General features: G+C 42.4%; 1 protein-coding gene across 1 annotated transcript in view; it reads left to right on the forward strand.

The window, feature by feature from the left end:
- The window catches only part of adamts16 (ADAM metallopeptidase with thrombospondin type 1 motif, 16), a gene marked incomplete at its 5' end in the record, with an annotated part of 92384 nt that extends 85453 nt beyond the window's left edge, over window positions 1-6931 (forward strand). Inside the window, 6 exons of the mRNA XM_080425910.1 lie at window positions 782-986; window positions 2889-3083; window positions 3331-3387; window positions 3573-3800; window positions 4761-4908; window positions 5579-6931. Of these exons, the coding sequence (XP_080282036.1) occupies window positions 782-986; window positions 2889-3083; window positions 3331-3387; window positions 3573-3800; window positions 4761-4908; window positions 5579-5694 (949 nt within the window). The 3' untranslated portion in view covers window positions 5695-6931. The remainder of the gene's footprint in view (window positions 1-781; window positions 987-2888; window positions 3084-3330; window positions 3388-3572; window positions 3801-4760; window positions 4909-5578) is intronic.
- Window positions 6932-11323: the final 4392 nt, after the last annotated feature.

The raw sequence follows: 11323 nt of genomic DNA on the forward strand, positions 1-11323 counted from the left end.
ACCTGCCATGGATCAATGGAGTGGAATTTTTTGTTAAAACTTTCTATACACGTTTGAAGGACCATGACAAAGACTTTTAATGTGTGGTAAAACTGAACGTCATGAAACCTTTAAAGACCCCTGATCTACAGTGGTGTACTTCTGTTATACGTACAGTATGTGTGTGAATCAGTGTTGATTTTGACAGCAAATTTTGATTTAGTTTCAGTCATAGTCTTTTGAATACAATTTCATTTAGTTTTAGTCATATTTTAGTCATCCGAAAGGTTTTAGTTTCAGTCTAGCTTCAGTCGACTAAATATCATAAGATTTTAGTCGACAACAAAATATTTTGGGAGGCCTTGATGGCATCGAAATAGCTCATTTTCAGCAAGCTGCATGCCGAAAATAGCCGATCTGCAAGCTCACAACGCGTCGCAGCGCGACGTGTTGTGAGCTTGTAGATCGGCTATTTTCCAGAGCGCAACACCCGAGGGCAACCAAACATAAAATGACTTGTCTTGACATTTTTGTCTAGTTTTTATTTGTTGACAAAATTGTCAATGTATTTAGTCATAGTTTTAGTCATCATAGCTTAGTTTTTATTTCGTTTTTATTTCGTTTTCGTCAATGAAAAAAAGGTAGTCGACGAACTTTTTTTGTCATAGTTTTAGTCGACGAAATCAACAGTGGAGTGAATGTATATGTTTGTGATAGAGCCGTGCCCTAGTGAGTGTAAGTGATGGAGGAGCTGTGTTCCTGTGTTGACTCAGCAGTCATGTGTGGTGTTGTGTTGTTGCAGCTGGTCCGTGGGGGAGTGGGGGGGTTGCAGCCGGAGCTGTGGAGGAGGCGAGCAGACGCGGCAGGTCCAGTGTGTCCAGAGGACCAGCCAGACCAACGTGGACGTCCTGCCTGACCCTCAGTGTGTCCAGCCCGCCCCGACCAGACGGCAGGCCTGCGGCACAAACGGCTGTCCACCGGTTTGGACCACGGGGCCGTGGTCACAGGTGAACATTTGCATCTCTATGCGTTATGGTGGTGTTGATCTGTCAATGTGTGTGCTTCACCGCACAGCCATGGACGGAGGCAGTATTTTTTTCCCGGTTGACCATCCGTATGCAGTGTTGCCAGATTCTGTGAGAGAAACAAGCAACCAGGTCTAGGAAAACCAGCCCAAAAGAAGCGACTATGGGCCACATGAGCACTTTAACATATACATCAGCTATTTGAAAATAGCAGATCTACAAGCTCACAACGCATCACGATGCGACGCGTTGTGAGCTTGTAGATCGGCTATTTTCAAATAAAATATTGCGGGGAAATTATGATAAGCAGATCTGGCAACCCTGCCGTCTGTATATCCGTACATAAAGTACGTCCGTCTGTAACATAGACATAAAAAATATGGACAGCAATTTCAGCAATTTCAAATCCGCCATCTCTCTATATCCTATGGACTCGGAAATGTATTCTACTGGTTGGGACCAGAGCGGGGGGTGGGGAATTAATGCTATTGGTTGTGTAGCTTATCAATCAAATCATCACAAGGTAGCCACGCCCCTCCTACAGCATACCCTACTTTATCATCAATTTAAAAATAAATGGGACCATAATTTACCAAAACACATATCATGGTGATTGAAAGAAGACTTTAAACTAGTGACTGGAAGCATATAGTTTTTATGACAATGTTTATTAAGGTAATAAAATCAAGTGTAAAGTTCGGCAAAAACCCATCCGCTTGAATGTAGCCTAATTGCTTCTGACACCAGCAGGGGTGAAACAGCGAAACTACAGGCCATTCATATGAACTGTCACTTCCTATATAGCCTCAATTTACAACTCGGTCTGTAAGTATACATCCGTATGTATCTCCATACATCCATCCATGCGTACAGTACGTCAGTATGTAGGTCCGTCCGTCCGTATGTACGTCCATCCCAACCTTGTGAACCATCTAAATTTACCAACCATGCGCTCACCGCCTGGTTAAAATAGAAATGCTGCCTCGCGGTTACAACCATGTCTGTCCAGACTGATATAGTATATGTTGTGAAGACTTCGAGGGGAAACTAATGAACATGTTATGTGAGGTCAAAGTGACCATGACCTTTGACCACCTACTTCCAGTCCAAGTGAACGTTTGTTGTGCCAAATGTCATGAAGTTCCCTCAAGGCGTTCCCGTGATATAAGGATAAAAGGATAATTCCTTTTAACAGGTCGTTCATGAAAGTCCTTGCGGTCTTGTTTCCAATGAGAACCTGTGAGCAATTGGGGTTAAGAGTCTTGCTCAGGGACAAATTTCATATCATCGGCACATATGCTGGGATAGCCTGGAATCGAACCTGGGGCAACCAGGGCCAGCTGGTTCCCTAGGCGGGCTCACTAACCACTCAGCTATGGCCGCCCCATATGATGCTCATGAGTTTGGGACGGACATACAGATGTACATGAGTGCCGTAGACGGACAACCCCGAAAACATAACGCCTCGGGCCATGGCTGAGGCATGAAAATGTAAATGTGAATGAGGTCATCTTCCTCAAAATGTCCCTAACTAGCTGCTATAAACCATGTCCGGCTCACTTTATCACTTCCTCTCCATTCTTCCAAAGGTGTCTATGACTCAGAGGAGTGTGTGTCGCTTTGTAGACCTTTAGCTCTGCGAGTTGATTCATCCCATAGGATGCATATTAATTGGCTGACGTGAAACAGTCTCAAGGATTTGGTAATGATCTCTAGGCTGTATGGTTATGTGTGCATATAACCACAATGGCCATATCCTGGTAATGTCCCGGGAAAGACATTTAAATCAAGGGAAGGACGCTACCTCATTGTTGGGAGACAGTATGGAAGCCAAACTGGGGGAAAAGAAAGAAAACCCTGAAACCTTTATTTTGTGCTTTGCAGTGCTCACGCAAGTGCGGAAAGGGCCTGAGGAAGAGAACAGTGCTGTGCACGAACACAAACCCCAACAGCCGAACGCACACACTGCCGGACAGTTCCTGTGTGGGCCTGCAGAAACCTGCCAGTCAAGACTCGTGTTTCGTCAAACGTTGCCAGAAACAACGTAAAGTCCAGTGGTTCGTCTCCACATGGCAGGAAGTAAGTCTGTAGTTTCTTTAACAGGCACTTCTTTCTGTTACGATTATTTAAACATTGCAGGCGGTAGAGCCAGTTATTTAGGCAGGATGGCTGGATCAAAAATGAATAGTGGAGGAGAGAGCATGTTCCTTTTGAGTCAGGATGTCGTCAGTGGGGAACATTTGTGCATTGTGATTAGGATTTCTCTGTCAGAACAATAAAACAATCTCTGTTTTTCTCTTTTCCCCTCTCTCCTTTTATTCTCCAGTGTTCAGTAACCTGTGGTCGTGGCTCTCAGATGCGCTTCATCAAATGTGCAGAGAAGGTAATGTTATGCTACTTTGTGTGTCTCAGATATAAGTTAAATAATTATATACTGACTTTTTGGCATATTATGTGAGTACAGGCTTATTCAGAAGAATATTTGAATGGCTGATGACATCTTACACAGACTGTCTTTCGTTGTCTTTACCCTCCCCCCCTTTTACCCTTACAAAAAACTAAAAACAGGACACTGCAGGGAAGTACAGAGAACTGGCAGCCAAGAAGTGCCACCATGTCCCCAAGCCCTCTGTAGAGGTCCAGAGGCCCTGTGTCATGGCTGACTGCCCCTCCCGTACCACCCCAGCAGCCCACCCCTGGAGTACCTATCACCACTACCGCCCTCCCCAACCTCTGCCTCAACCTCTGCCTCAACCTCTGCCTCAGCCAGATTGGTACTCATCTCCTTGGTCCCAGGTAAATTCCCTTAAATTACCATCACCTGTGACATGTTTTTGAATTGTGCAATCAATCACTTCCCAAGTGCTCCCCCCAACACGTGGCCTTCAGTTTACACACACACACACATTTGAAATTGACAAGTGACCTTGACATTTGACACACACACTCTTGAAATGAGGTGTGGTCTTGGTGCATTTCTATCTTAGGCACAGTGAGAAAAGTTATAAGTGATTGCACTTAGACCCAGCCCGAAGCTGGTCTTAAATCTGGCGTAGTGACAGCACAGGCATTTCCTTACTATTTAGAGAGACCATTATGAAGATGCGCGCCTATGTAGGCGCCAGGCGGGTTTGCAATGCACGCACACTGCTTGACAAGTGCTTGTGATCAAAATCCATCTGAATTCAACAACAACACTCATGTTCAACATGGTAGATGTTGAAGTGACAGCACGACAATAAGAACGTGTCGTGAATAATTATAAGAATAATGTCTTTGTACATCTTTGAAGACCAGAGTCTAAAAACTTCATGCAGTTTATTCAATAAGCAGTTTATTTCAAATTATAAACATGTTCAGATACCTCTCGTCACGTAGGAATGTCATAAATCGATAGGCTCCTGGCTTTCTTTACCTGTCTCATGCTCAACGTGCAGCAGTAATGGGTCATCTAAAATGCAGGGCTCCTGACACATAAAGTGCGCAGCTGTCCGTCATTCTTTACAGTAATAAGTAGCTTTAAAGAAATTCCTAGCTGAGTATGAGCATATGATTATTAAGGTGATATCACAGATATCATATGTCTCTTGGACATGAGTTATTAGGCTACAGGAGGAGGACATGAACATGAGGACACACCCCCAACGCAATTGCGCCCTACACCATAGATAGTCTAAAAAGATGGAGCCCTTATTCTGTTAAAACTAGTGTCTGCCTGTTGCCATGTCCCTCATTAAAGCCTTTGCTTTTCCACAGTGCACGGTGACATGTGGAGGAGGGGTGCAGGCCAGGACGGTCCAGTGTTTGGCCCAGGGGAAACCCTCCTCTGGGTGCACCCTTCACCAGAAACCTGCCATGTCCCAGGCCTGTAACACCAACTTCTGCCCACAGCCAGAGAAGAAAGGTACTGAGATACTGTAGTTCAATAAAAATGTGCACTAATTCATACATACCGGACTACAATTTAAAACTACGATTCCTACAGTTGTGTTTAACAGAACTTAACCCATTAATCTGTGTCACTTTTTGATTTGAGATTAAAAAAAAGCATTGTTTTACACTTTAGCTATTCAATAATAGCAGATATACAAGCTCATAGCGCGGCACCGAGTGCCGCGCTATGAGCTTGTAGATCTGCTATTTTTGAAAAATCGAGAAAATTTGTGCAAATCTTTGAGTATAAACTTTTTTTTAAGCGAACATTTGTAACTCAGATCTTTGCTTCTGGGGGTCCCTGGAACAAAATATTTTGAGATGGGGCTCCGCGGCCAAATACATATCATTTTGGGGGTCCTTGACATGAAAAAGTTTGAGAACCGCTGACATAGTAACATACGTTTTTTTCCAAAAAAGGATTTAGAAGACATTTTGTAGAATCAACCTCAGGTCTTAATGGGTTAAAAGTCATGGATAATGTAATACAGAAAATACAGTATACAGTGTAATACAGGGAATACAGGCGTTTTTTAAAGTATTTGTAAGTGCTTGCTTTGAAATAACACATGTCCCTTTCATTGTTGATGTACTGAACGTGAAATAAGCTCTTCAAATGTTTTCCCTTTGTATTTCAACAGACTTGGTATGCAAAGATTACTTCAACTGGTGTTACCTGGTCCCCCAACATGGAGTCTGCAACCACAAGTTCTACGGCAAGCAGTGCTGCAAATCCTGCTCACATTCAAACCTATAATTGGGACATCTGACATCTGTCTTCAGTGCTGACGGTTAGGCAGACGCAAAGACTATGTTTGATGTCCATGCTTGTAAAGACAGTTTTTTTCATTGAGCATTTGGCAAGCACTGAAAGACAAAAAAAACGTTTCAATGGAACTGAAAGAGCGTTGAAGTGCCCTTTCTTCTCCAAGCGATGCCGGACATCCTGACGCAAGAGCTCAAACCTGACAGCAGGTGTCTTAACAGGAACGTGATCAGGACAACATAAATAAAGGAGGGAGTCGTGGGAAGAAAGCAGGAAAACAGCTATCTTGATTAAAAGGTGAAAAGGAGTGATGTGTGAAATACAACTTTTTTTGTCCAAGATACACACAGAAGAGTACCAAACGTCTCCCAGTAAGGCAAAAGGAAATCCTTTACTGGCCAAGAGGGAAAACTACAGTATTCACTCAAGCAGAGCTACCTGGCAAGATATGAAGTGATGATGATAAGCCCTTATCTACAGTGCAATTCATTACTACGTTTACAGACCTGACAAAGGGGGTACATTGGTAATCTGGAGCCTATATAGGACGACGGCTGTACGAAAGAAGCACAATAGACAATGCATTTTGATTGAAGACTTGGTTAGGACAAGCTGGGATGGATCAAAGTGGGCTTCTTTTACATTTGGACAGTGGCTGAATGTTACTGGTGTCATGCAAACAAAAAAAGCAAACAACTGTTGTGAACCTCATCAGACATAAGAGAACTCTTAATACAAGAAGGGTCAAGGACAGCTTGTATGCACTGGGCTTTTTCCGTGCTCTTACAGTAAATGGTGCTACAATGTTATGTCTTGAATTGTGAAATCAATGGAGAATGCAAAACCTAAACCTTTTTAGTTTGTTGATTTATTTATTGGCTTTAAGATACAGTGTTGATGGAAAACTGTATTGCTAAGCAGCATAATGTGTCATGTTATTATTGTAAACCTCTCACCTTTTGCGTATTTTGTATGTTTCACAGGATTCCATACTGACAAGCTGCACCTTTTTGTTCTTTTAGAATTGTAACCATCTATTTTATGTCATTTGTGCAGACATGTTCTGACATGTCAAAACCCCAACACAGTCTCCCGCCTGTCAGTGAGGATTAGCGATTATTAGGAATGTGAGTAGATAAGCATCATGAACAATCAAAGCTATGAGTGATGTTTTAATAGCAACTGCCACCTTTTTTCTGTTACATTTGTCTTCAAAATCTTATGAAAATCCACAAAGGCCATCATCAGTTGCATGCATTGGTATGGCACTAATGAATATGGGTTTTGTATGGGTTAGTGTTAAAAGCACTGAGAGATGTTGGCTGAAGATATATCAATGTGAATATTCAAATGTCACAGACATAATAATAAACAAATCTATGTTCAGACTGCAGCAATTATGATGACGCGTGAGTGGTGACTTTGTCTTCTACAGGTTTTGCAGCACAATTTTGAGACTGCGGGACTGTAAATCTCAGTGAATGTTGCCTTGCCGAAGAAGACAAACAAATGTAATATCTAGTGGTCATATCGTATCCTTTATTTAACCAGGTAAAAGTCTCATTGAGATTAAAATCTCCTTTCCAAGAGAGACCTGGCCAAGAGAGCAGCACGAATGAATACGTGAAGTGAATTCTCGAACAAGAAATATGAAGGTGATCGATATCAGGTATAATGACCAAACACATCAAGAGACAGTGTATTGAAAGAATCATGTGGCCTAATTCAGGGGTTCCCAAATGTTTCCTTGACAAGGATCCCCAAATAGCCATAGCTTCTGGCTGTGGTCCCCCTTTTGTGAAATGGCGCACGAAAATATTTGATCTACAAGTTCACATACAAATATATGGCAAAACTCAATTCTGCACACTGCAGTGGAGCGCACGCAGCACACTACATAGGTCTGCACCCTGGCCAGGGTTGCCAGATCTACTTATTCTAATTTCCCCGCAAGATTTTATTTGAAAATAGCCGATCTACAAGCTCACAACGCGTCGCATCGCGACGCGTTGTGAGCTTGTAGATCTGCTATTTTCAAATAGCTGATGTATATGTTAAAGTGCTCATGTGGCCCATAGTCGCTTCTTTTGGGCTGGTTTTCCTAGACCTGGTTGCTTGTATCTCTCACAGAATCTGGCAACACTGACCCTTGGCTAGCAATCATGCCAGCATGGTGTTAACCATTTCAACACCTATGACATAATGTGTCTGGCCTCTCCCTTTAGCCATTTGTCAACAAGTGAAGGAGAGACGGATGCCCACAACATCGTCATTGCCTTAAAGTTAATCCCAAGGACACAACCCATGGTTGTGGGAGAGAGAGAGAGAGGCAGAGTATAAAGGCACCGAGAGAGAGAATACAAGTTGTGAGAGAAGAGGGGGGTGGGGGGGGGGGGGGAATCTATGTATTCTGTGTGCTGTCATGGAAGAATTCTCAGAGAAAAAGGGAGTGCGTAAGAGTGAAGAAGAGGTGGGCAATGAGAAAGACAGGGGTTTTCCTCCCTATAGTCACCTACCTCAATGTACAGTAGTTGATTTATTGCTGGTCAAGCCGTGTGTGTGTGTGTGTGTGTGTGTGTGTGTGTGTGTGTGTGTGTGTGTGTGTGTGTGTGTGTGTGTGTGTGTGTGTGTGTGTGCGTGTGTGTGCGTGTGCATGTGTGTGGCTGAAGTGGGCTCTATATGTGAACGTAAGGCTGGGTCAGGGTGTGTAGGTATTTGTTCCCAGGAAAAGTTCTGCAGTGGGAATGGGCTCAAGGAAAAGATTCGGACATGTCCCGTGCCCCCCCCCCCCCCCCCCCCCCGACACACACACACACACACACACACACACACACACACACACACACACACACACACACACACACACACACACACACACAAATCCGTTTCATTATCTCCGTAACATGCATGCAGTCCCCAGTGGGCACACACACGCACACTGCCTTTGTCTACAGACACACAGTTTGGGGATTAATGTGCCGAGCTGTGTGTGTGTTTGCTTGTGTGTTTTTCACTGAGTCAGATGTCTCCAGCTCCCTACCCCCAACATCTCTGGAATGCACTATCAGCCTCTTTGTCAAAAAATGTTATTACAAGTGAAGGAGAGAAGAGCTTCTATTTATTCATATGTCTTCTTCTTCTATTTCTAACCCTGAAAAGCTGTTTAATTGTTGTCTATTTGTCTATTGTCTATTTCATTGTTTTATGTTACTGTGCTGTTAACCCTAAATCAAAATGTAGCTATGATAGGAACAAAGGAACACAAAGGTATGGAACAAACGAATATGTGTGCAAATGATTGAAACGTAATCTTGAAAAGCGTGACAAAACCCAGTGTTAGGTAATGGCAAAGGATATCAGACTGTCTGACACCTTTTAGGACAGAGAGACAGCATGCAACAAAGACAACAATGTTATCTCTGGCTGTATCTCTTGGGATAGCACCAACAAACAGCCATTTAGCCTGGAGGCTATACACTCAGAAGGCCTGATCTGAAGTTTAGACAGCATCTTCTTATCTGGTCATCAGGATGTACCTATTTGCTATTCTTTCCAGCATATATCAACACTTCCTCTAGAAATACCAGAAGGATGGGACAGCGACAAGTGCTGTCATGCTAATCAAGTAGATTTTGTAAGACAAGTCAGGGGATTCATTCTATCTGTTTAACCCATGCTTTGTGACACTTGAACCTCAATGCACTGGTATGTGGTGGTAGTCGTGGATGAGACTTGTCTGTCTAACAGTGCCCTCTATTGACGGAGTATAGAAAATACACAGAGGTGGCAATAATAATGGCCAAACAATCAACAGTCGACGTTATTGTTATTATCACAGGTTTACAGGTGCAAAGCAGTGGTGGAAAAAGTACTCAAATGTTTTACTTATGTAAAAGTATCAATACGGCTATGTAGACATATTAAATATGTAATACAGAAATTGCTTGAGCAAAAGTACAAAAGCATTATCAAAGTGTACTTAAAGGACCAAAAGTAGAAAGTACTCATTGTGCAGAATGTCCCAAGTTTTCAAATGTATGAAAATCTTTGAAAATAGTGGATCTACAAGCTCGCGTCGCATCACCATTGTGAGTAAAAGTACAATATTTGATTCTGAGCTAGTGGAGTAGAAGTAAAAGTACAGAAAATTGGAAATACTCCAGTAAAGTAAAAAATACCTCAAAATTGTACTTAAGTACTTGAGTAAATGTACTTTCCACCACTGGTGTAAGAGAGTGTGGAGAGAAAAAAAAAGCAATAATAATGGCCAAAACAATGCTAACCACAAAACTATTGTTTTATTAATAATTTGTGTAGGTAATGTACAGTCATTATCAATGAGGGAAAACGTTGAATATTGAATACTAGTCAACATTGTGCAGGAGATGAGTACATTAAATCATTGGTTGTCAAAGTGGGGTCCAACTTACCGTCCAAGGGGTCCTTGGAGGGGTTTCAGGGGGTCCCCAGCAAAATGTGTTACCTTGGCTATTTCAAAATAGATATACAAGCTCACAGCGCTTCACTTTGCGCCACGCTGCTATTTTTGAAAACTCTTGAAAGTAATTTTCTAACACAAGTCTTCTCTTCTAAGGGTCCCTGGCACAACACTTTTTCAGATGGGGTTCCGTGGCCAAATATATATCAATTTGGGGGTCCTTGACATGAAAAGGTTTGTGAACCACTGCATTAAACACCACTCCTTGACGCTGCAAAACAGTGTTCCCTAACCGGGAATCGAACCCGGGCCGCGGCGGTGAGAGCGCCGAATCCTAACCACTAGACCATTAGGGAGTGGTATTGATTGAGAGAAAATTATCGTATTATACACCTACCTATCTATCTATCACTGTGTAATTACTGCGTTATTACCACTCCTTGACGCTGCAAAAGAGTGTTCCCTAACCGGGAATCGAACCCGGGCCGCGGCGGTGAGAGCGCCGAATCCTAACCACTAGACCATTAGGGAGTGGTATTGGTTTAGAGAAAATTATCCAAATATATACCTACCTATCTATCTATCACTGTGTAATTACTGCGTTATTACATTACACAGATGGTTGATTATTGAAATTATAACTTTCTCCGCCCCAACATAATAAATAGACTCATACTCATATAGTCATATTAGACTTAAACAGCTTCAACAGCACCCCAAAGTACGAGATAAGTTTAATTAATGTGTCATTTAAAATTCGAAAAATATATGAGATCGTGTCTGATTGATTAGATTCACTCATAACAGCACGAGCGAAAAATGCATATTACTCTTTTAAAGAATAAAAAATTTAAAGGTTGGAATAATTGTCGTCGTGCTGACAGGCATATCCAGAACTGCCTAAGCAATGTTGCCAGATTTGTTTATTATAAGCAACTTTGGGCTTGTTTTTCTGTAAAGTTGCTTGTAAATATTGGTGGTTGCGCGGGTTGTTGGGGCTTGTTTTTGTTTCTAAAGTGTAGTTGCTTATTTGGGCTTGTTAACTAATGTCAGTTAACTAGTGGTTCTTGGACATTTTCATGGCATGGACCCCCAAATGAATGTGTATTTTTGTCTGCAGACCCCCATCTGAAAATATTTTATGCCAGGCCCAGCCAGGGACCCCCCCCCCCACACAAGATT

The sequence above is a fragment of the Gymnoscopelus braueri genome (genome assembly GCF_963280865.1).
Source record: "Gymnoscopelus braueri genome assembly, chromosome: 4".
Lineage (NCBI taxonomy): Eukaryota > Metazoa > Chordata > Actinopteri > Myctophiformes > Myctophidae > Gymnoscopelus > Gymnoscopelus braueri.